Raw genomic sequence first — 26,497 nt, 5'->3', positions numbered from 1 at the left:
AACTTAACTTTCATCAAAGGTATCAACTGACAAACTTTACGAAAGAACAATACATGCATTATTTTTTGTCGTGAAGTTTTGCTCGGAATTAAACGGAAATAAGATTTTGGCGATGGGTTCTCTGTCGTTTTCACTCGTGCTAGTTTAATTTTACGCTTTCAGTGTCTTTGCATGATCATAGATTAGAGACAAACCCCCAAAAGATATCAGAGCAAGCCTCATAAAAAGATTCTCTCAAATGCGGCAAGCTGAGGCCACCTTCAGAGGTAATTTTTGGTTATATTCTCATCAACGCAACAATCTTTAGTACTTAAACCGCCTGTTGTTGAGACATCTGTTGAGATGACTTTTTCTCTCACTGGTGAAGAAACATACGCGTGTGATCTATTTCAGTTTGGTAGATAATTATTTACCGGCACAAACGAAAGAACACTAGGCTAAAAACACAGAATTGACTACTTCGACCAAACACCAGTGAAGTAATTAAAGAGGTATTAGTAAAATAATCAATTTTGGAATATCGAGGAGCCAAGAAGTAAGTTGGGAGTGTAAATGTGGAACACATCTTTGTACACGAGTACACTGTTGCTAAATTATTCTCCTCATTAGATTATAATATATCTGTGACTATATAACTAAATACCTGGGGAAACCTACCGAAATGCTGAAGCGAGTGTGGCACGGGGAAGGGAGGGGGGGGGGGGAGGCTGCTAAATTGTTCTCTTCTTTAGATTATTATTTATCTGTGGCAATTTGTATTAAACAACTTATATAACTAGATACCCGGGGAAACCTACCGAAATACTGGAGCGAGTATGGTAGTGGGGGGGGAGAATATACTTATGATGTACTTTACGGAGCTGTGGCCTGTTCGTTAAATCTTTTGTGAGTTCGCTTCATTGAAAAGAAACTAAAGTTCAAAATGCTTATACAGCCAGTCTTATTGAACTTTGCAGTGTTACGTTTAAATATATTTTATTAAAAAAAATATTCAATTCACAACATCATAACCGATCATAACAAAGTATTATCTTGTATACGTCTTCCAGAGCCTTCGGTCAACTTCGTGGCCGAGCAATCATCGACTACGAAAAGCTATCTGTTAACACGACAGAAAGACAAAGGAAGAAAAAAACGGCAATATAGAGGTTCTCGCATTTCTTTCGCTTTTGGTGCTGTAACATTTTAAATGTTACTACACTTCAGTTTTCCAAATCAAAAAACAACAACAGATACCTTGCTCTAAATCTTGTACAACCAAGAAATGAATTCGAATTAAAACATCTACATCATAAGCTGACATTATGCAAGTGGTTGCTTCTCCTCATGAGAAAAAGTTACATGATTCAACTCCCATAACAAAGCAGAGACGCTCTCGAGACGCTAGCGGCAACAGGAAATAGAATGAAATTACTTTTGGCGTGCTTCGATATCAACTGAAAAACTGGTAAGTAGTCGTTGCTGGATTTTAAACTTAAGATTGCACACGGAAGAAATCTGAACTGTGTAAGCGCTGGGAAAAGGAGCGCTCATCTCACAAACGTCTGTGCTTCAGTTACCTAAGAAGTGCATTGTCTGCTTTGGTATGAAAACTACACTGATCATCTCTAACTACGATGTGCGATGGGCTAAGTACTGCTATGTGGCTCTTTTAAAGGACGCGTGTTGAACTGGATAAATACAAAAAAAGTGGTTTAATGCTAACACTTAAACAATAACTTGAAAATAACGAACTAAGAAACATTCATAATCTTAGCATCGCTTAAGTAGACCAGAGGAAGGCCTTCGAACGAGTTGCCTTTCTTCGGCCGTTTCAAAAAGGAATGTCCTCATTCGTTCGGATTAAATATGATGACGTCTTGTTAGGAGGAAAATTTCTGTAGTCTGTTTAGATGTCTTGCAGCTCTATAGGCGTGCCAGAGCCCTAATGAACAGGCTGAATTTGATTGAAAGCTGAATTCAAAAAGAAGTTAAAATACAACTATGCTAAATTACCAAATTCCGATCGTTTGAAAAGCAGACAACTTTCAGCCTGTTTACTGCTAGGCCTCGTCAAAGTGCAATATTTCCTTTCCCACTGAAAAGAAGGAGTGAAAACTGAACATCAAATTCCTAATAGCAATGTATAAATAAGATACCATAATAATTCAACTTAGCGCCCTCGTTCTATTAAGCGCCGCCTCTCTATTGAACGTCCTCCCGAATTTGTCATGTTTTGTTTATAATCGCCCCTATTCTAATAAGTGCCCCTATTGACTAAGCATCCTCATTTCAATGAGCGCCTCTATTCAGTGATAGCACCGTTAGAGTACATAAACATTGAGATCAACCGTGGTTCATCTTCGTTTTACTTCTCACTTAGAGCCTCATTATCAAAAAGCTGTCTTTGTCTCTGAACCATGATGTCCACGTGAGAGCACAGTTCCTTCAAACGAATGACATCGTCTTAAAATTGCAGCGACAGCTTGGCTGGTCGTTACAGCCAGGAAGGATCTAGGCCGGACAACAAGTCCGTTTTCCAGTCTTCTTGATCTTTATCAAACAAACATCAAAGCTTTGTTTTGCATAACCTGCTTGTTCTCAAAAAAATAATCAAGCGCCGTGACCCTGATAGGCACCTTCCCTTGAGGTACCAACAATAGAGAAGCACCCTGGGCGCTAAATCGAATCATTACGGTAATTGGAAACATCAAATTTAACATAAATCGTCGCATTAAAACCTGTCGGATTATATATTCTGTACGAGAATCAGTTTTCACATGGGGAATGGTCATTACTGACCGCCTGCCGGGGTAGGAAGATTTTTGTTTCTTTTTTTGTTTTGGAGGGGGAGGGATCACATGGTTTTCAGAGTAAACGGAAGGGGGGTCAGTCATCGCTAAGAGAGAATCGAGGTGTGGGGGGGGGGGTATCAGAATAAAACAGAGCTTAAGGGGGTGATCAGGTTAATTTCACTGTGACACTTTCAAAATCTCTAATCCGATGCAAAATTTTTTAGGCGGTTTAAAAGGTGATTTGCATAGCTAGCCCGACGTTGGTAGGGCTAAGGGAAGGTAAACAATCTTCTCTGAGGTTTCATAAATGTTTGCAGCTCTTTGCGAGATGAGGACGAAATTTAAACCTAAGCGTCATAAACAACTTACTCGAAAACTACTGCGTATCCTGTCTGTGCCTTGATCGTAAACGGTGCCTGAAATACAAGACTTATCTTCATTAAACTATTTATGCTCATATTTAAGCATTTCGCACTTTAATCAACTCATTCTAGAGGTAGTTTTCAACTCCAGCATTTAAACTCAAATGGCACACCTCTGCACCATATTATGCAACAGCGATAGGCTGTAAGACTAACCCTCTATATAAGTGCTATACTTAAGCCAATCTCTCTAAAATCGTATTTAGAATCAAGGTATATGATCCCTAGTAGGCAATGTTACGTGTGCCACATGTATAGCGTGCAGAATGCTTAGGTGGAGAATAAATTGACAACGCATGAGATGTTTGCGTGAGCAAGAGTGGTTATCTCGTGATCTTTATTGTTCCCCGACAACAGGGATCATTAGAAGAGCTTATCGAATGTCGTTGAACCAAAATCAAAGTAATCACAAAGACCAATCAAAAGAAAGAAAAATATCATAGGAGCCAATGAAAACGTGAAGCAGAAAAAAGTGAGCTGGCTAAAGCGCGGGAAAACGCAAGTGACCAAGTTTTGTATTTGATTGGTTAAGAGATAAGAGCTAACTTTCTAGATCAACTACAGAGCGTAACAAAGAAAAACCAATGTAATCTTGGATTGATTTTGATACTTAATTGGGAAAATTGCTCCGATAGTGGCTAAAGACGGATTAGGGATTGCCATAGGAATAAGATGTGTACGTATAGATGTAGTCTCCAAATCTGATTATTTTTTATCAAACTAAACCTAGGTTTACCTACCGTCGAATAAACATGCAGACGGCCCATAAAATCCCTCCAGCACCTGCTGCGAATCCGACCACACCAATTATCACATAAACCACCATGGAGTCTAAAAATAACCACAAAGATCAAATTGAGCAATCAGAGTAACTAAACGAAAAGGAATAAAGGGTGTGGGGCGATTGCAACTTAACTTGGTCTTATCAACTGAGTTGTTAGTTAGAGTGGCTATCGTAAAGAGTAAAGCTGACGCCATGGACACCGACTCTTAGGATACTTTCGTGACGTAGAAAGGAATGAAAAAACGCATCTAAACCAGTCGCTAGACGCTTTAATCTCCCAAAACGTTCAAAGCAGCATATGGCAGTCTGTGGTCTTTCTCTACACATAGGAAGTTTCGAGAGTTCCAAAAGTTAGGCATTCTTTTAATCCCCACGGCATTAACGAAAGTTTTTCATTCAAATGATTCAATCTTGTGTTTACGTTATCATGTTCCTGCCAATATCGTAGCTCCATATTACCTCCATTTAAAACACACACACACAATACGCAATTCCTCTCTTTGCTCTGACGAAGAGCAAACCCTCGAAACGTCAGCTTTAGAAAACCTCAACGATAGCCATCATGGTACGAAAGATGCCGAAACTTTCAGTAGAGCACGTTATTCTCAGATTCTACTCACGTTTTTCAACTGGTCTTTCAGCGGTGCTCTCAAATATAGTGGAGATCTCTACTTCGCCATTCGTTGAAGACGTATCGCTTATTTTACACAACGAGGGTGAATAACAGGCTACAGAGAAGCAGTTCTTGTCAACCATGTAAGCGACATTACAACCCTGCTGTGCACAGCATCGATCCATACACATATGCATATCACTGAAGCAAATAACAGAGATAGCTAGTAAAAGATAACTGTATGGGGGAGTGGGTGGAGGGGGGGAGGGGGGACGGGGGAGCACAATTCCTTTTGGATTAAATGACAATTCTCGTATAACCGTCGGATATCAAATCGCACAATCTTTATCCTTCTCTTACATCCAACCCAATCTCTCCGTATTTAATTTTAGTTAGGTACTGTGACATAAACTCCCCAAGAAAACACAAAATCTGTTGAATTAAAGTGAGACCCACTAACCAGCAAACTTCTGGCTACGATAAAGTGGTTAAAACCTTTTGCTATAGCAAATAATGATGGATGGAGAGACGCAAAGGACAAATGAACTCTAAATCGAAAGGTCCAGTTCAAAGCGAGGCACGGTCATGTTTATAGTCAAGCTTCTTACCCTCACAGTGCCTGCACCCAGGAGTAAAGCATACAATTTAGGGAAGGAAGCAATAACCCTTGTCGCTAAATGCCAAAGTAAAGCTCACGTATGTCCAGAAATGCACGCAGTAACGAAAATGGCAGATTTGACGACATTTCGTCAAACCGACTGAATGTTGATGGAGTTGACGATTTTAGCCAATATTGGTCAAATTCGTCAAAGCAAAATCAGCTTGGCGGATTTTGTCGATTTTGACGCTTTTTTGCCCATTTTCGTTACGGCAGGCATTTCTGGACATATCCAAAAGCTTATCGGTAGTAATGTTGAGCAGTCTTGTACGCAGACTTAAGAATATCTTTCTTCTCGATAACGAAGTAAAGTTGGAAAAGAAAAAAATTCAGTCGGTGCTCAAAGAAACCTTTCTTAGTGGAGAGGTTGAACAGATACGCGTCTCACTTTATGCCTAGTTGAGAGCAATGGTCTATCTCGTGCTAAAGCTAAACAGCTGTCGTTAGAGAGTAACTTTTCAGAAACTCACATTTCTTGTTCAGGTACTAAGCACACCATATATTGAAATATTGTCATAAAACTTTTAAATGAACTGTACCTGACGACTCCCTCAAAACTGAACCTTCCCGCTTCTAATCCTCCAACTAAAGTCTTATTACTGAATATCTTGGACTGAGACTTTTGATCTGCCCGACATGTCGGCGTCTGGTCGCTAGCGGAGAACATTGTCCCTAAAATGGGAGAGGGAGTTCGTTTTATGATGTTATGCAACATGATATGTGTCTTTTTCAGTATCACATCTCCTTATAACCTATGATCCTGTAATTTGTAATTACCAAGGTTCTCGTCAGGTGAAAAGTGCTCTAAAAATTTTATACGAGCCACACAAACCTTTGTCTTTATCATTATAAAATCCCCTTGAAACATAGGACACTTTTGGTTCAAGGTGAGACGGTTTGGCCAACACAGCTTGACATAGCTTTTCACTCTGACACTCTACAGAGTAACAGTGATCTCCGAACATGAAAGCGAGGTCACATGACGTGTCGTCACAGCATTTGCCGATACAGTCTCGCATCGACAGCACTCCAGACCTCTCGGTAAAATTTCCTGAAATCAAGGCGAAAGATGTGTCGCAAGTCAATTCTAAAAGTTTATTAGCAGTTAAAACATTCTCAGAAAGTAAAGCCTGAAAAAGGGAAATACCTGCGTCAATCCCGCCTCGTAAAGTCACGTTGTAGGTGATGGTGCTGTCGCGACATTTGTCTTGAGCTATGTTGTTGTTCGTTGTCACTACAGATGTCGAAAGAGATGAAAGATTTATTTCTTTTCCAACAAAGAATGAGAAAATATCGTTTGAATGAAAGACGGTGTATCTTAGTCGCACGCCTTCAAATAACAGTTAATTCTAATTAACATGATTCTACCGACATTTGAATGAAATGTTAATTACTAATCAACAATATTTACTACAGACAACTGTGATTTAGCATCAACTTCTTGATAAATTGTGACCCTCTATGGGAAAAAATGCACAAAGGTGTCATGACACGGTACATTAAGTGTGCCACAAATTTGCTGACATACGCATATTTAATAAGCAAACAAATGTTAAAAGCCGAATCATTAGCTGATATCTTGAGCTAGGTCTGTGCATAAATTGCAGAATCGTAACCTGCATGAACTTACCAAGAGAGCTTATACCAAACTGCGAGTTCTTTTTGAGAAACGAGATTGCAGGATTCAAGTTAAGTCGAGAAATACTTGATCCAAAGATAGGGACAGTCTTGCAAAGATCCGCGCTGTAACAGTGCACGGCATAACACATGCTGCCTAACATGAAGGCAACGTCACTCCGTGGTTCTTTACAGCTCATCTCTATGCAGTCGTCCATGGAGTCTACTCGACCAACTTTTTGAAAGACTCCAGAGTGGAGTCCCATCTTAAGGGTGACGTTGTACTCGATGGGTGTGGCGTCACACGAATGCGCCACTTTGACAGTTGGGTTTGTAGTTGAATCAGCTGAAATTGTAGACAAATAGAAAGATACAACTTTAAGGAGTAGTCATCATTTGTCGCCTGGGGAGAGAGTGGAAAGGGGGGGGGAGGAAGGAGGAAGACTGGTCTCTCAAATAGGTATTTTTATTTTTATTTTTTTACTGCAGCTAAATTAAAATTTCTTCCTTCAGGAAAGGACATGTTTTCAAAAAGCGTACAAAAGGTTATAGAAGAAAGCTGTTTCACAACCGAAATAACACTTTTCCCGAACTTGTTGTTGAAATGAAAAACTAATACAAATGATAATCAGTACCTTGGTGAACTTCTGAAATTGTTGATAGAGTGGGAGAAGGAGATGTGGCCGGCGTCGGGGACGAAGATTGTGACACCGATGATGTCAGCGGAGTTGTGGTGCCTGGCGTTGATGTCATGTCGGTAAAAACACCTTTGACGTTATAATTTCCTGTGAACAACAAGTGATGGTATCGATATCAATCTCAGTTTTTCAGGAACGGCCCGTGGTTAGGAAAAGGTAAAAATTAATCTGTACTCGAGTCAAGTGACCCGGCCAGCCGTAGCTCATACCGGTTTATATAGCACGAAGTGACTAGGAGTTTTATTACTCCCCCCTGGATGGGACGCCAGTCCATGTTCAAATCACCCTCAGTACTTCATCAAGGCTTCCTGACAATTCGCCGGTACCCGTTCATACTCCAAGGTGGAAAGAGGCAAAATGAAAGTATGGTGTTTTCCTCAAGAACACAACACAATAAACCGGCCGAGTCTCTTTCTCGACCTGGTACTTAGCTCACTAACTCGTAGGCCACTGAGTCTCCTACTACAGGTTAGGAAACCCCAAAGCCATCTTAAGGCTCGACGAATGTGGTCTTTCGGTAATAAGAACCACATGTATCTTACATGTTGAGGGAGAAGGGGAGTTCTGGATGTAGGCGACGTCGATCCCTTGCACGGTCGCCCCAAGTTCCTTCGCCCCAAAACAAGTTTTGCCTCCCCGAAGTATGAGTTAAAAGTTGCATCACTCACAACTTTCGACCTGAGTTAAATTAGGATTTTTAAACGTATTTGACATAAGTTTTCAAGCTTAAATTTTTTATGTCCCAGGTAAATTCTTCAACCAGCGATCGCAATGTTGTGACTGCTTAGTAACCAGAGAAAAATATCCCAGGCAAAAATATCCCGAACCGACCTTAGGGCGACCGTGAAAGGGAGCACGTCACCTGCTACCGTTCTATTCCTTCCACTGGACTCAGATTTCTTCTTTGCCTAACACTCGTGACAAAATGAATATCACATTTACTCGACAAGGTCTTTCTTACCTTGAGGTTTCTTCCTTATGGCAATGCGAGGAAGATAATGAGTAGGTCGGGCCTTTCTCGGCTCACAAGCCCCATTACTGTTACACGAAACTGAATAACAATCGTCCTCAATCATAAATGCCAAATCACAAGTGTCACGCTTGCAACAGAACTGCATGCATATGTCCATGTTAGTGGTCTTCCCGTTATCACTAAATGTCCCTGCATTGATGCCCCCGACCAAAGTGTAATTGGACAAAATTTCACCGTCCCAGCATACGTTCTTCTGTTGAGGTGACGCTGTACAAGAGAGAAGGAAAAATAGTTTCCGTTAATGTGCTAATTTGTTGTGGGTTTTCGCGTACATAAAGTAGTGGACGGTCAGACATGGTGGAAATACCTTGTGAAGTATGAGAGTTCTGTCTGTGCGTTAAACGTAATCTTGCATACTCAGCAAATCTGTCTAAGTCTGCGTTACTCAGTGACTTCAGGGCGTCGTTAAAGTTCTCATAGTGATGGGGACGTTCTTTGTTGTCATCATCTCTCCACTTCCTACTGTGTTTGTTTTTATTGACAACTTTATGAAGGAATTTGTGGAGAAGCACCTTCAAAACTTTGTCAACAGTCATGTGATGCGTATTTGATAGCGCGTGAATAAGAGATGCGTTACCATACGTCTTATCGTGTGACGCTAAATCGTTAATAGATGCGACGTGGTTTGTTTTGGGAGAATTCATCTCCTTCATGAACACACCCAGAATACTCCGCGGGGGCGTTATCTGAGTTGTTTTAACTGAGTCTACTTTTGTAACTGGTGTTGCAGTGGCAATTGTCTGATCTTCACCATGAAAGACTGGCAGAGCGTACACATTCATTTTTCCTCCCTCAATGTTCGCTATAAGTGTTTCAAACCGCATTTGAGGCGTCGTTGGCGTAAACATGTCGGTAGAGAAATTTTCGTCTATGATTTTACTCATTGATTGATTGTCACTAGGGAATGTCTTCAGAGACGTGCTAACTTTATTGCTTACGTCATTATTTGCGTCAGTGTTTACGTCAGTGTTCACGTCTTTTTCCACAGAGAAGTCAGTGCCATCACCGTATTTGTCATTCACAGGTGTAAAGTTTACTGCAGTCTGTTTTTGTGGCTTCTTTCCATACAATAGGCGCCTGATGATTTTCATGAGAGCCTTAAGTTTTGGCCGGTTTAACACTGTGGAACAAGGTTCAAGGCAAATATACTTTAACGAATAAACTGAGGGAGAGTTGAGGCATCCAGCAGCACCATCTGATACTTTATTGAATGTTTGGAACAAAATGAACGTGACTTCAAATTAAAGACCCAGTTTTGACCAGTATACATTGTGCGCGGCGTTGGCTATCGGCGGCCATTAACTCAGCGCTAATTATTGCACAAGCTTCGGGAAAACATTGCAAGCCTCGTTTTCGTGAATACAACCACAAAAACAGAGGCGCGCAATGCATAGTGGCTAATACTGGGTCTTTAATTCTGTTAGCTAAGTGGCCTATTGCAGTTAGAACCTATCCTGGTTTCCATTTCATATAAGGTTGGGGGTCTCGCTACTTCTCATGGCCGCTATGCTATCCCATGGTGGGTAAAAACCCAACCCAGCATTTTCTTTCTTATGATCTATTAGAGAGCAGACGCATAGATGGAAAAATTTTGCTTCCTTATTATATAAAACAAATAGATTCCATGTTACTGAGGGCCTGTACAGTAATGCATCACAGAATACATCAAATTGTGGTAAGAAAACCAGTGACACACTCGTCTGCTCCCCGTGGGCCACATTTTTGTTCTTACTATAAATTTGACGTCAACAAACGCAATCTGTTGTTAACTCTATACTCTTGGGTGGAGAAAGTCTGTGTATGAGTAAAGTGTTTTCACTCAAAAAACAACTCTGTCACCTGAACGAGGCTCTGGAATTGAACTGGAATTCTCGACAACATTTAAGTGTGACGCCCACAGTGCGACTTCTCTATTTTCTTGAGTCAATAATCTACGGATATAATTACGAAATACAAACTTGAACAGGAATAATCCACAAACTTACCTTTATCTTTCTTTGTGTCGTGATACACATAAGCAATTCGCGGGTTGTACCTTGCGGGATTTCTTGCGGGACGTGACTCGCACAGTGATTCATTCAAGCAGCTCACACCGTAGCATTCGTTTTCGAGCATGAACGCTACATCGCAAGCGCTTTTCATGCAGCACCGCTGTGTGCAAAGACTCATGTTGTCAGCGTTACCAAGATCAGTAAACTTTCCTGCATTTATCCCACCAACCAGTGTGACGTCATTGTGAACTGCGCTTGCGCGGCATTGAGAAACATCTGAAGGTTTGGGTTTGTTGGCTTCAAAACAAAAACAAAGGGAAAATCAACGCATGTGCAGTTGAGCATGTACACTGAATTAAGTAAAGAGGCAGAAGTCCAGAAAGTTGTCGTAATTACCTCTCAGTTTTTTGCGCATTAAGTGTCTAGGAGAATGGCCGCTCTCTATCAATAGCAGTGGCGTATTCACTGGGAGGGACTGAAGGTTTTGTTTCCACGTCTATCAAGACTTGTGGAATTTTTACTACTAAGATTATCGCAACGACAGATCGCATATTACCGCACAACGAAGGGAGATGGATATAGATTGATCGAATAATTTGCCTGGAAGAAACATTTCTGTGTTTTCTGAACCACAGTTTGGAATCCTCTCTCCCAACTTCCCGCCCCCCTCCCATTATAAACTCCTTGATTCGCTTAACTTATGAATTGACTCATATATTAATTTACAAGGTTCCTATCGCTTACATTTGAACTTTTAGCGAGGCAAAAAAGTCTAAGACAGTTCTTTCACAAATTTTGAAATTACAAAAACTCTATCCAACGGCAACATAAGATTCTGTTCTCACCTGAGACAATCTCCTTTGTGTGTTTCACAAACGCTATCTGTGGCTTGTAAAACGGTGAAAACGCAGGTTTTGTGAGACAGAGAGCATCACTATAACACGCCACGGCGAAGCATTGCTTCCCAAGCATAAATGCTAGACTACAAGTTTCCATTCTTCCACAAGCGCGCACGCATTCGGACATGTTCCCGACTTTCCCTTTGTCGCTAAACTTTCCTGTTTTAATGCCATACTTCAGCGTTACATTGTATAGAATTTCACCTGCTGTATAGGTGTTCTTGTGTGGCAAGCCGTTTTGAAGAGTAAGGTAGTTTTCTTGGATTTCAGGTGTTGGCGACGGCGAAGTGGTGGGTGATCTTTGTGTTCCACTAAACGTGGTTGGGGTGAAATTAGTGGATGACGGGCTTGAAGAGCTTCCCGTGGTCGCTGTGCTGGAGGTTGAGCTTCCCGTGGCACCAGAAGGAGAAGTGAAGTTGTTTGTGCTTTCTGTTGGCTCCACTTCCAAGTTATCTGTAATACAGGTACCTTGATTTATTATGGAAACTTGGCATGGACAAGAGAGCGAGCCATATTCATCGGAAAAGTGAGAAGTTCTTACTATTGATTAAGTTAACAATCATCTTGCGAGGTTGTTTTACAAAGCTTTTATGTCTGGTCTCAGAAATCAAATTTTGTTCGTCTTATAAAGTTCGTATGAGGTAAAGTTTGCACCTGGTCTTCAAGTTAGTAATTTCTTCGTAGATAGTGAACAAAATCCTCTTGTTGATAGACTATGAAACTGCCAACAAATCAAAATTCTATCTGAAGATGACGATGAAACAAAACATAGGCGAAGACATAGGGCCGTGTGGTAAATCACTGAAGGTGGATAACAGAGAAGTCGTTTTCGTTTTGTTATCAACGTTGAGTCTCGGGTAAGTTGCCTATGGGAAATACGTTTGATTTGATTTGTCTCACCTATTAGTCTATATACGCTATTGGCATAAGTCCCACCCAGTCCATCGCGGCATCTCCTTGATATTCCATACATTTTATAGTCAATTTCAGCGCGGGGTCCACCAAAGCACATTCCTCCTCGCTGAAGGGCGAACACAGGATAGCCTCGCTTTCGCGCCACCTCTCCGCACTTACGCAGTGGATCGAGGCGTGATTTGTAAAAATCGTCTAATTTTTCATCTGAGTGCTCCATTACAGGCAGGGCATGGATACCGGAGTCGTTCCAGCAACCGAGCGAGATGTAACCTGAAATTTAAATTGAATCGGGGAGCGTTTATAACTGAATTAAAACCTCTGCGCGTAAATTAAATCAATCTTTCTCTTTAATTCCACATACTCACCAATATCTGTCAGTCGGTAGACATCATTGGCGAACAAGCCTCCCTTTCCTGCCTTACAAGATGATGATTCGCCAAACTGGTTAAACGTTCTTCCCGCTTTCGGTCCGCTTAGGCAGGCTCCGCCATTCTGGATGGCAAAAACTGAGACAAGAAAAAAAAAATCATTGGTTACAACTTATAGCAATCTTTCTTTGCATTTCAAATGTTGGAGTACATTCATATAAGTTAATTTCCACACAGTGTCAAACCAGTTTAAGCAAGCTGCTAAATTTGATTACCGAGCCGATCAGAATACTAAAAATTTATTGCCGCTAAGAACGCTGAGCATTTGATTGAGATGTTTACGGCACATTGTCACCGACATCAAATTTAATTTAGTCCCCCTCCGCCCGATCACGAGGAGCTAAACGGTAACAGCTTACCTTTGAAGTCGTGCTTTCTTGCTACTTGTGCGCATGTGTCGATTGGCTTCTGTCGTGTGAGATAAGGCTCTGTTAGCAGAGGATCTGCGCCTTCCAAAGGGGAAACTGCAAACGATTCCGTATCTTTCCAGCAACCTAAAGACGCATACCACCTGTTGGCTGTAAAACACAAAGTAGGATTTGGAGAGTCCAGTGAGACTGTTGTCAAAAGAAACTCAGTTCTGCATTGGTTTCGCTTCTCTCTGCACGCTTTGATTGCTTGAGAAAGCTGGCCTTACCCTCTCAACCAACCAGACACTTAAAGTAATCGCAACTCGGTCACTTTTGTCTTCCGCGTTTCAAACATTTTCGCCGTTGGATTGACTTTGGTGTTAGTTTCACCTCAATCGATCGAATTGCACTTAAACCCTAACAGTAAGCATAACATGTCTCAAACTTTGGTATCCCTGAGTTGAAAAAGAAAAGCATAGAAATAAGTAAAACGGTGACTCGACGGATTAAACAACTTAAAGTAATACCTGGAATTTCGTCATCGGGCGGACTCCAATTCACGTAAGCCAGTCTTGGGTGATAATATTCAGAAAGCGCTGGTTTTATTTGGCACGACTCATAATCTTTACACGATACTAAGAAACAGTTGTCCCGGATTAGAAAAGCCACGTTGCATTGTCCGTCTGCACAGCAATAGGCTGAACATTCGTCCATGTGCTTGACCACGCCTTTGTCAGTGAAGTTCCCTGACTTGATTCCCCCACGAAGAGTCACGTTGAATATGGTGTTACTGACGGACAACTTATCACAAGCGTCTGAGTTTGGCTTTTCAGCACCAGGTAAAGGATCTGGGAATAAAGAAATAGAAATAGCATTAAGCGAAATAGACAAAAGCTCATCATATCTTGCAACCTCTAGAACTGATCGTTCTCTCCGATGGCAGAGTCAAGGTTTCGTACTCTCAATCCCTACACCCAGGCGAACTGGTTGACTACAATATGATGAATACTTAATTGGTATCTGATTACGTTCACCCTTGTTGACTGTACGTTGATCGATATGGGAAGCCTGGAAGGGAAAGAGGAAAGGCGAGCTTTTTGTTGCAGGCTTGTGACATGTATTAAGAAAGTTCACACATATTTTACTCCCGGCGGAAAATATAAAAATGTGACTGATATTAAGCGAACAACCACTCAACAGAGGAGAAAGCGGCATAATTAACGAAACAAGGTTTTGAAGTCGAGGAAGCACGCCAATTACCAGACTGAAACGACATTTCTGCACTGGATAATACGAGAGGGCAGCGGAAATTACCGCAAAAAACCATCCAGGCAGGTAAGCTGAAATGGAGTCTACTAGACTTCAGTAACCATGAAAACCTTATTCTAAGCGAAAGATTCAGAGCTTAACAATTTCAGAAAATTAAGAGTTGCTTGAGGAAATGATACTCTGGGAGATGCCTCGTAAAAATTAAATATACTCTTTACTTACCCCCTATCGGTCTTTCATTGCCACGGTACACGTATGCCACAGTAGGGTTATAAGAGGAAGGTTTTGCTCGCTTCACCTGACACCCCTCCGCATCCGCACATTCAACTGCGTAACAATTTCCCTGGATCATAAACGACACGTCGCACTTGTCGTCACGGCAACAATGACGTATGCACTCATCCATATTGCGGGCTCGACCATACGTGCTGAATTTTCCTGCGTTGATCCCGCCGACCAGAGTAACGTTGTAGCTCACAGCCGTGTGGTGACAAATCGGTTGGTCCTTAGCGGGTAATGTTGTTGGTTTGGATATACTTGAGGTGATAGCCTTGTTGTAAGCGCTTCCATCTACAGGCAGTTCTAAGGAAAAGAAGAAATATTCAGTACCAAAGCTTCTGATCAATTATACTAAGTTTGATGGAGATCACCGTTTATAATATTGGACAACTTTTTTCAATGTGCTTACATTTTACTCGCTGGTCATTAGAAGTTGGAGTTAACCTTGAAAATATGAGTGACTTTTGTAACACTGCGTTTTAACACCATTCTGTCGATGTCTATTAGACGAAAGGATTAACGAACGGTGGATAAATACTAACATGCACTTGATCATGAAAGGAAAAAAACACTTTGAGCTTTACACAGCGAGCAAAGTGACATGCCGCGCGTGGAAGCGAAATATTTATCAAACCACTTGGCATTTGAAAACTAGAAAATTTAAGAAATGAATGAAGAAACTATTTTACAAGTCTTATATCCAGAGGGCGAATACATGAATAGTGTAAACGTCGCTTAGAAGCTTTATTTACTTTTTTCAGCCGTTCAAACGTTCCGTTTTTAGGAACATCTGGAATCAGAGTTTAGAATTAGAAGCCAGTCTTGTGAACACCTGGATTTTGGTAACTTTGGGATTGCATAATGATTTTACATATATGAAATTTATATATTTGCACTGTGGTGAAGAAACGAATTTAAGAGATCCTCGCAGCTAAGAACACTACTGAACTAATAGTTGAAAATAGGACCTGAAAAAAAATTCAGGCCCGTACGGGATTTGAATCCATGACCTCTGCGATACCGGTGCAGCGCTCTACCAACTGAGCTAGCAAGCCAAGTGGAAGCTGGTCAATATGTTGGGTCCAAGTAAACCATCCAAGTGATGAATAATGATTTTAGATATATGAAATTCATATATTTACACTGCGGTGAAGAAACGAATTTAAGAGATAATTGCAATTTGGGATTGCAATGATCGCATATCAACTTACCTGGCTCGGGTGTCACCGACTGCAAGTGTGAGACAAAAGTGATACTGGGGTTCATATTTGAAGGTCGCGCCCGTTTGGTCTTACATAAACTCTGATTGGTACATCGCACCAAATAGCACGAGTCCCGGATCATGAAAGCCAAGTCGCACGACTTTCGTAAACAACAATGTTTCGTGCACAAGTCCATGTCGTGCACGTGCTTTGCCTCAGAGAAGATCCCGGATTTGATGCCGCCAATCAGTGTAACATTATATTCGGGTCTTGTTACGGCGCATCTCTGCGAGTCGTCAGCTTGTGTAGGTGTGGGTGGTCTTTCAGTTTTCTTGGTCTGGTGGACGGTTTCTAGAAAACGAAAAGTAATATCATTCAACCATTTGGTGTTTTGCCTATTGTGATCTGTATATGTCTTATGCGCTAGTCAAATCGAAACTTCAAAATCCGTCCCCCCGGGTAACCCATAGGCATTTGACCGTCGTCCGCGCCCCAGGGGTGGGGAATTTGAATCTTTTCTGGGTGGGGTATGGAATTTGAGCCAACTAAATACATGGGTCTCGATTTTAAACATGGATGACTTTAAAGATAGAGTGTCCGCTTTCGTGAGTTAGTGACCTAGAAGAAAATTTTCACACCGTAGAATGATGCCCACAAGCGAAAAAAACACAAACACCAGCACCAAAAACTAGTAAGTGAGTTTGCTAAATTGTACAATATTCGTTGATCTGAAAGAATCGTTCAATAAAAAAACGTGTTTGAGTGCGGCATTTGAACACAATTTTTGCCAGGGGGGGGGGGGGGGGAAGAGGCAGGAATTTGAACGAAACAATCTTCAGAAGTATAAATTACTGGGGGGTTGGCCGAGGGGATGTTGAAGCTTCGAATTGATCGACGAATTAGCTTGAAAAACTGATATAGATTTAACTCAAGCGAGGAACACAGTCAAACATCTAACTGACCATGTTCATTTGCTTTGAGGTGTTATTTTGTCCATTCCTTAAACAATGTTTCCGCTTCTCAAAAGAGAAGGCCTTCGGATGAAAAGCCATAAAAACAATCCGGAACCGAAGAAAAGGTCTCATGGAGCCATACAGAGGTTAAAGTATAGGCATGGAAAGGCCGACGGGAAAAGACCAATTACAAAGTCGCGACTAGTTTAAGTTTGGTATTTGATTGGAAGTAAGGGTAGAGTGACGTTTCTTGATAAATCAAAAGCAAAGCAATCCCGATTTACTGTGGACGCTCTTAAACCAAAAGTAACCCGGTAAAAACAAGGCCGAACAGCTAATGATCTCATTTACTTCCTACCTGTGTTGTAAGAAATGAGAAAACCTTTCCCTTTCCCTCCCTCAGTGCTGGTAAACTGTACAAACAAATGATTCCCACTCGATGTTATCCCTGTCGGCCGCTTGGTTCCACAGTAAACCCCGAGTGCCTCCGAATTTTCTCCACTTCCGTCTCTAACAATAAGTTTGGCATTTTTGCACGTCCCGTCTTCATCCAAACTGAAGCGTTTAAAACTAAGCGTGATTGTCTCCCTCGGATCAACAGACAGATGCCATGCACAAGTGGTTTTCCCTTTATAGCTTCTAGGCCATTCCGGTGATTCCAAAATTCCTTTTGGACTGTTAAAAAGGCCGCCGCATACTAAGGGAAGGAAAAGAGAGAGATCTCAAGTAAATCAATATTACGTACATGAACTGAAAATGAAAAAAAGGACAACTGGTTCTGACGTACCACTTTGTTTTGAGCTTTATGGAAAAAGGTATACAGGTTTAGAGCAATTTTCAATTGTGTAAAAAAGTAATCTGGGTTTCCTTTGTTTTTTCTTTATTTCGCTCTGTGATTGGTCCAGAAAAACTTACGTCACTTTCTCATCCACTCAGATGCAAAACCAATCACGCCTTCGTCGCCCACGTTTTTCCGCGCTTTAAGCAGTTTGTTTATTTTTTTAGTCTGAGTTCTCCTTGGCTCTAAAAAGTATTTTCCTTTCTCCCGACCGGTCGTTGGGATTACTTTGGCGTTTGTTTTTTTACGAAACTCAATCGAAAAGTGCCCTTAACACCGTGACTTACTAGTTTGTGTGGTCGTATATAAATCCTTTGAAATAACTTGGCTCCTCGGCTTTCAGCCTAAAAATATGCATCTTAGCCGTAACAACGATAGCACATACACAGACGTTTAATCACCGTGTTACTACCCAGTCATCTCAGACTAACCTCTTTCAAAACTGCATACTTTCATGAGTTTTCCAATTTCTTCCTGCGACAAAGCCTTGTTGTAAATCCTAAACTCGTCCACCTCCCCCTGGAGAAACCTTTGGTTCTTGTGTTTTCCGATTCCCGCATGCGCATCCCAGTCTTGAGACAGTAGACCCTTCCCGGCAGCCTCTGCTTTTAGTCCTCCATTGACAAAAATCTTAGCGATACCAGTGTGCGCGTCATACGTGCCGACTACATGGTTCCAAACATTTGCAGGAATTATTGGATCTGTAGAAAATTGAAAGGGTAAATGCCTCTATTTTTTATTGTGGGCATGCATGCCCAAGGATATTTGATGGTCTCTGCATAATCAGCTCACACTTGTAGCCAGGAAAAGCTTATCAGTGACCATTGTGATATTTTTGGCCATTTTTAAGCATTGGACTTTGCAATGGCATATTTACTCAGAAAGTTTTTCTTTCTTATTATTTTAGCAACTCATTAGCTCGATAAATAAACTCATAGACAAACGCTGACCTGCTTTTTCCCTTGAGCATCAGTCAAAGTCCGAACAACCCTTCCCATTCAGACGACATTACTTGAGCTGGACTTTCGAACAATCGTTAAGGAATATAAATACCCGTCATGCTCCATACCGCAGAACCTCGGAAAAGACACCGCTCCAGATAGACTCGTAAATTTTTAACCATATAAAGCAGATCAAGGTGAGGTCAGTGAAAGGTTCTTAAAGCAGATGTAAACTTCGCAGCAGTACATCAGGCGTACTTCATCATACTTACGCAATAACTTTTTTCCGCCAAAAGAACAAATTATCCCGCAGAAGAAGTAACAAAGAGCTGATCTTGACGACTCATTTGAGTTGTCAATCGCCGACATACCTGTTTCAACGCTGAAGATTTTGATCCCAGTTTCATTCCTGTGGAACCACCGAACGCTGCCATCTTGAATTTCGAAATGATATTGTCCTTGTTGATGCATAGAATGGCCACCTACTGTGTCGAATATCGAGTGATAACCCTTGTTAGAATCGAGTTTTATCCATGCTGCAATGCTTACGGCTTGACGGGGTTTCATCTGAAGAGAGATTCCAAGATTAAAACTTAAAAGAAAGACATAACGTCAAATCTCCTGAAATATCTAACCCAATAAAAATGTCGAGAAATTTGTTTGCCCAAAGAGCTACTCCATTCTTTGTCCTAAGTCGCAGCGAGGAAATGAGTTTACATCGTCTCCCACAGTATTTGGCACTTTTTTCGGCGAGACATGAACAATGTAAATTTGAAGAAGTTAGCCCGCCTCTTATGTAAATGCCTTGTGAATTCATCCGGTATGTTGAGTGATTTAAAACTACTAAAATCAGCGTGTAAGTTCTCTAAAAAGCTTAGCTGCAAACTTGTTTGTATAGCGCAACTTGAAACAACTGTTTTATAGCTACGAGAACCACCTTTTTAATCACATGCAAAAGTTTACTTTAGTACGTTTTCTTTCGCAATGATGCAGAAGACACAAGCAAAACCAATCATGTTTATCACTTCAGCTTTAAGTCGTTATTAGGTTTGATGCATCTGCAGGAAGCGTTGATGGTAATAAGACAACTTGGAAATTAATGAGCATAGATAACTATAAATGGCGTTTTGAGTGAGAATCAGTCGTGAAAACCAGATTAAGCACAGTTTGAACGCGGCGTTTGAAAAGCTGTTCAATCTATCATGACCACAACAACTAACGATTATTGGTCATACTCTAATCCACTTTCAGCTTCAACTTAAAAAAAAACTTGCATATTGTGCAGCCATCTCATTAAACCCATTCACTGTCACTACATGTATTTACCTTCAACTGCTTGCCGTTGAGAAGTATCTCGCTTCCGTTGTTAAGCCTTGCAACTTTTCCACATGATCCGAAAAACTTTTTGATCTCTGTTCGCTTGTCCGTGCCAGTTACATCTCCATTTAAAGATGCATACGTCGCTCTACCGTTTTGCACATTCTCTAAATCCAAGTACAAGACAAGCCCTTGCGGAACGCGTGATCTCTGTGACAAACCGTTTTCAAAATTTAATAGATTGTTAAGATTCGCCGTAGGCGAGGATAAGGGCCATTCTGGATTTATTCTTGCCCCCTCCCGAAAGAATGGCAATGGTTTGGTTGGCCTCATATGAGAAAAGGAGGTGATTCGTGGGTTGCCACCTGCAAGCGCTATCTGAGATTTTATAAACTGGGGCTGATAATTGAATTGATGTCCATAATTGTAGAGGGCACGCTGTGAAGTAGGAATAAACTGCTTTTTACTCTGATCGTCGGTGTTCTGTAAGCTGTTTCTCTGTTGCTGTCCAGCTCCGTATTCATATCTCACTGGTTGTGGAACATTCGATTGGCTAGGTACAGGGGCGTTTTGCAAGACTGTGCGCCAGAGAGAAGCAATTTGTGGTGTCCTTAGCTCCGATTTCAAAGTCATAGCTTGATTACTCTTTGGAATAAAACTCACTGTCGATGCAAGCGGATAAAGAGCTCTGTTAATGTTAGAAACGCTCTGTCTCCGGTTTTCAACTGCACTGTATTCCTTAGGAACTGAGGATAGTTTGTTCGGATTCAGTGATAGAGAAGAACTTTTTGCCCCGTATACTACTGGATCATACGTCGCATGAGGAATTACATTTCTATCAACAAGAGCCTTGTTGTAAGAATTTATTGTCGCACTTGGTGCCCTCCAATCGGTTTCCTTCAGGAACTCTCCCTTTATGACCCCATTTAAGGGAAATGTGGATGATTTTCCTGGAAACACACTTCGAGGTTTAACATGTTTCTGTTGGGGTGTTTGCCGGCCTTTTTTCCCTTTGTGTTCTTTCAAGTCGCTGGACTGTGCCTCGACATCGTCCTGTCCCAAAATCGACTTTCGTTTGAATCTCAGTAAGACTCGTTCACCACCAAGACGAAAAGGAAGATGCTGCAAAGACCGTCTCTTCATCATAAAACGTTTTTGTTTAAGTTCATCCCTATCAGAAACGGCAATGTTACGCTTAAATCTCCCTAAGCTTCTTTCCTGATGCTTTAAACGTGTACGATGATGCTGACCGCTGGTAACCTTGGAAGAGTATTTTCTCCTTTTCTTTTCGCTTGAATTGAAGTGTGTTTTAGCTATGTCGCTTTTACTCTCTCGTTCATAATGTGTCTGAAGCTTTGACCGATCTGGTTTATTTAACGATAGTTTCAGATCTCTCTCAGCTCTTCTTTTGCCACCTTTCCTAGATCTTTTCCCAGTAGAAGCTTGTTTTTTGGGACTAGAATTACCACGAGAGGTTTGTAATGCACTTCTAAGCTTGTTTATATCATTTAAAGAACGCGTTAAATCATAAAAATGAGTGACATTGTTAGAAAAATGGGTAACATTTTGTGAAGGAATCCGCTGCGCTTTAATAGTCAACGTGACATCAGAAAAGTTTGCTCTTTCGAGCGGTATTTTATTAGACACGCCTGGGGCTTTGGCTCTCGTCGAACGCCTTCTGATTTCTTTTGCGGAAGAAACACCCAAACGACGTTTATTTTTAAGGTCTTGTTTTTCTGAGGATGATGGTGCATTGAGAAGGTGGATTCCATCTTTTCCGGGATCAGTCAGATTCGTTGAAAGTGGAGAAGACGACTGAAACGAATCGTTGAAGAAAGCTTGCGAAGGGCCTGCAAAAAAGGTGGCAGAACATAGAAGTTTTCGTGAGATCTGGGCAAGAGTATACAGCTTCTGGTCTAAGCCTCGGGATATGCCGAGCTCAGTTGAAGTTACCTATGGTCTCTCGAACGGCAGTCTATTTACATTAAGTCGGCATCAAGGCTAACATTGACCAAATACAAGCAATTTATTGATGAAAGCGTGGAAATTTGTGACAAGAAGGAGAATTGCTTATGTGATCTGAGGAGTAGAAGGGTTAAGTTCCGTCGCGTAAAAAAGCTTTTTGGCGGTCAGTTTTGTCAATCTCTTAATTAGCACTTTTGAGGATTGCCGGCAGGGATTGACTTCAACGGTTAAATGTTAAACGACCTTGGCGGTTTGTTAGTCGATGATATTTCTCGTAAAAATTCAATGAAAACCACGCCTTGATTTAAAAAAGGAGATAAGTTGACTTCATAACATCAAAGATCACAAGGTTCTCAAGGTACACGCCTCTCAAAAAGGTGACATGTCACACAATCCACTGAAAGAGAGCCAAAGGATTTCCCCTGAAGATTTTCAGGAACGTCAAACAAAGAACTTCTACCCTCCCTATTACCGATATACATATTCTTTATGCAATGAAACTAAAAGCTTTTTTACATTAATCATAAAGATATTTTCATGTGAAACAAAACAAATAAAGGAAACTGTATTTCGTCCAAATGAGGAAAATATAAGCTCAGGGAAGGAAAACAAGATTGTGATTCAAAATATGCGCTCGAAGGGATCTATTGGGGCGCTCTACTTGTTGAAAGAAAAAAAAAAAGAGGATAAAAGCATGGATACAGTCCTTATTTCGCCCTCTTTAAATCTTAATTAGTTCCTCTTCATCCCAAGGGAAAGACAGGACTTTTCCAGCCATTTTCCAACCCATTCTAGATGGAACAACTTTGTTTCGCTTAACTTTTGATTTTGCCTTTTGCTGATATAAATGATTAAAGAGAGTCCTTTTTTCATAGAAAAAAGGGTTTTTCATACATGAATGACATCCACTCACAACTAATTACTTCCGCAATGAAAACAGCACAAACTTACACGAATATTTGATCAATTTCGACATATTTTATGTACGAAAGAAGAAACCAAAATCACCAGAACACATAGCTTTATACAAATTTGTGTTGCTCTAACGTATATACTTGATATTCCACAAGTAATCTCTTCGTTCACAATTTCAAAACTTCAACAATCACAAGTTATCTTCGGACTATTAACTTAACTTACGAACCGTATACCGAACAATAAACAAACAACTGGTTTTAATTGACAAAGCAAAAACCTGTCAGATTTCGACACAGTAAATTGAAGAGTATGATCTGACGATCTTTCTTTTGACGCAAGAATGATATCCCTTCATTTCATTGTAATTGCTAGCTTCCAGCGAAATTGCGCTATTTCTAATGATCGGTTCTTCATTCTTGGAGAATTTGATGGAACTTAACGGTGGAAAATCGCAAAGACATTTATAGATGCCCAATAAACGAAACGCGCATTAGCGAACCACAAGTATATTATAAAAGATACTGAGAACGAAATTTCTGCAAAACTAATTTTTTCTTAAAATTGAACACTTGTCTCTTTGTCCTCGAACCCATGGCAGGTTTGATATGGGGCATTCTTTCAAAAGTGGGATTACTGCGAACGTGAAAATTTTTCAGGGATTCTCGCCTTTGAGATCCGGTGATCAGGAACATGGGTCGACACTTGACTTAGCAGGTAGCTTTTCTTATTGTTTATGTAAACATAACTCGAAGGTCAATTTTACGAGAACACGTTGCTTTATCCTTACAACTGGTTTCTAAATCAACAATGTATATTTCAAATCAAAAATAAAACAGCCGATCTAGATCAAAAGGCTACTAAACTTTTTTTGCTTTCGAAACCGGTGTTAAACTCGAGCATTAAATTATTTAGAAATACCTGTCTTCGAGGCGTGAACCGTGAGTCTTCTCGCTTTTTGAACTTTAAACAGAGACAAACGGAAATTATATTCCCATTAGCAATTACAGGCGAACCATTTCCCTTATTCTAAAAAATCAAACTTTGACGGGTGATCGTCAATATGTTAGACTGAATTTTGTTTCGAAGACCCAGAAAGACGCTATGGAATTCGTAAATTCGTAAGATTTAGAGTGTAAAGTACACAATTGCAAGTGAGACGAGCGTAAAATAAATGTTCACTTCAGAGTAGTCACAGAAAGGTTCCAGTTCTTTATTGATGGAATTTTTGGCCCTCTTTTGATTATCAGATAAATGATAATTGAGGAAAAGATTGTGTAGATGAAAATAATTAACTAGTGAGAGTGGTTATTGACACAAGTGGCCGAGAACAGTGTTCATTTTCAGCAATTCATACAAACGTTAATTAAGTTAACAAAACTAAAATGTTGGTGAACTATCACGACAGTTTTGTTTGGCAAAATTCTCCCTCTTTAATAAAAGCTTGGAGAAGGTAACTCACTCAGGTCTCCGAACTGTTAGAGGGACGAATTTAACAAACGATTCAATATCATTTTACTACGAGCGTAGAGGTTTCTACCAGAAGTAAGATCAATACAAACACAAGCAAAACATTTCAAAAGGATTACCTTGTAACAGGCCGACTGACAAGATGATAAACCAGATGCGTTTGATACGCGAGATTCTAACGCTCCGGACATCTCCAGAATTCCCCACTCTTATGCACATTGAAAATCGACCATTCGACAAGACGGGACTTTCCAATTTACCATGGATGCAAATCAATGCGTTATCGCTCCCCGCCACCAAAACTTTTACAAATCCTTATGGCCACAGCTGAGATAAATTAATCAATCATGGTACAAGCACTCCAAATCTGTTAAATCTCGCATCAGGGTCCAAGTTTGAAAATCGCCGCGGAAATAGGAACAAAATAACGATTGCTGAGAGTTCCGTGTACCAACTACAATTGGAACCCATCTACAGGCCTGCTTGACAAGCATTTCCATGACATCACACGGCGAGAATTCTGGCAGTTTCAAACAATTACGTCATTGTGGCGAAATTCGCGGGCTTGTCGGCGCTTAAACGAAAAACATTCACACTTTGTAGCTCTAATAGCAACATTCAAGATGGAAGTGGACCAAACCGAAGGCGGATGTGTCGCAATTCGGCTCACAGAATGGAACGGATTCATATCTATGGCGTGGACAGATTAGTCACATTTCATAACGTAGATGGAAATCAAACTGACAGGGAAGATGTTGAAAGACATTTGATGGCACTGAACCGTTAAAAAAGATAACTTTTGAATAGTGTAACAGGTGGAATATTCAGTAGGGCTCATCCGGTAAGCTGCGTGAAAAAATATGCATCTTTTTTTCTATTAATTGACCTAAATCATCCCTTTCTATTTTTTCGTCACGAAATTTCGTTTCTTAAATTTACCACTTTTTCTGGTTTGCCGTAACATCAGGTGGCTTTATCCAAATCTTTACCAAGTAATTTGGAAATGTTCCTTGGAAATCGTATGACGTTCGTCACTGCACGTCAAAAGTGACCATTCATATTGCTTCTACGCCATGTTAAGTTGTTTCATCCCACTGTCTGCATGTGTCACTGATATCTGTCAGGCGTGGTTTGAAGGCGCTGGCAACGAGTTTAACAATGAAGTAATACCCCTGAAATTGATGACTCAATATGATGACACGGTGTCATAAAGCGCCTTGCCACTGACACCCTCTTGTTTGCACTCGGCTATATCTAATAACATTGACATCATATGAACTTCAAAGTCTACGGGAGGTCAAGTAGATTGTATTAGAAAGACATCTAGACAGGTGCTTTCAACGACGGATGACCAAAAAAAACTTTTCCGTTAACTTCTTTTTTCACAGTTTATTTAGGTTAAACCGAATAAGTCACTAACGCAATAAAAACTCATAAAAACGTACTTTTTACAATGAAACCTAAAGTAACATTCATTATACAATGCACTCGAATAAAACTTTGCTCTCTGTCTGGGGACACTCTCGACCCTTCTTGAATCTATATACCTTATGACTGAGTATCTTGAGTGAATTTGATTCGAAGACACTTTCGAAATAATTCCACCAACTTAACTTAATCAAATTGCACTCTGAAATATCATGATATTTCCTAAAACCCCCAAAAGCCTTGTTTCAATTTCGATAGTTTGCTGGTGTCTGATAAAATTAAAAAAACAAACAAAAAGATGATATAAATTTAAATATATTACGAAAAGAACGAAAAACACGGAGCTAAAATCTAAATATTTCCGTGATAATTTTAGTTTTTTAGGATAACAATTTGAATAACATTATTGTATTTGACGCTTTAAATGGAACTGAACTTCCCCAAGCCAATCAGTTTGTTACGAGCGGGTAAGTAGATCGTCTACACCTGTTTTCATGTGAGACGTCATGCAGAGTCACTGAAAAATTCATTTTCTGACCATTTGAATAACACAGTGGAAGAAATAATAAGAGCTTTATTTAAATAAATCAGAAAAAAATCAGGGAACGTACAGCGTCTACAAATCTACTACTGGACCCCACCTCTTCATACCAATCGACATAGACCATGCAATATCAAGTATCTGTTTAATGCTGTTTGAACGCAACTGGGCAACCAAAACTGACCCTTGATTTTTAC

General features: G+C 40.5%; 1 protein-coding gene across 4 annotated transcripts; it reads right to left on the bottom strand.

The window, feature by feature from the left end:
- Positions 1-1,003: 1,003 nt before the first annotated feature.
- Positions 1,004-24,755, bottom strand: LOC131792849 (uncharacterized). 4 transcript variants are annotated; one of them, XM_066169059.1, is made up of 24 exons: positions 24,451-24,755; positions 19,991-21,831; positions 19,036-19,231; positions 18,155-18,424; positions 17,244-17,582; positions 15,942-16,283; positions 14,674-15,033; positions 13,710-14,030; positions 13,192-13,350; positions 12,770-12,910; positions 12,390-12,674; positions 11,436-11,942; positions 10,585-10,887; positions 8,907-9,719; positions 8,528-8,806; positions 7,504-7,653; positions 6,882-7,214; positions 6,399-6,485; positions 6,084-6,302; positions 5,791-5,923; positions 4,601-4,794; positions 3,937-4,027; positions 3,144-3,190; positions 1,004-2,077 (listed from the first exon to the last, which is right to left on the bottom strand). In XM_066169059.1, the coding sequence occupies exons 1-23, from the start codon at positions 24,548-24,550 to the stop codon at positions 3,151-3,153; spliced, it is 7,503 nt and encodes a 2,500-aa protein (XP_066025156.1). In that variant the 5' UTR covers positions 24,551-24,755; the 3' UTR covers positions 1,004-2,077; positions 3,144-3,150. The 4 variants fall into 4 exon arrangements, with proteins under 4 accessions (XP_066025156.1, XP_058966247.2, XP_066025158.1 ...); XM_059110264.2 differs by lacking the exon at positions 8,907-9,719; XM_066169061.1 differs by lacking the exon at positions 8,907-9,719 and having other exon boundaries at positions 11,694-11,942.
- Positions 24,756-26,497: the final 1,742 nt, after the last annotated feature.

The sequence above is a fragment of the Pocillopora verrucosa genome, chromosome 6 (genome assembly GCF_036669915.1).
Source record: "Pocillopora verrucosa isolate sample1 chromosome 6, ASM3666991v2, whole genome shotgun sequence".
Lineage (NCBI taxonomy): Eukaryota > Metazoa > Cnidaria > Anthozoa > Scleractinia > Pocilloporidae > Pocillopora > Pocillopora verrucosa.
The sequence above is the reverse complement of the archived record's forward strand: the minus strand, read 5'-3'. Positions and strand labels throughout refer to the sequence as shown.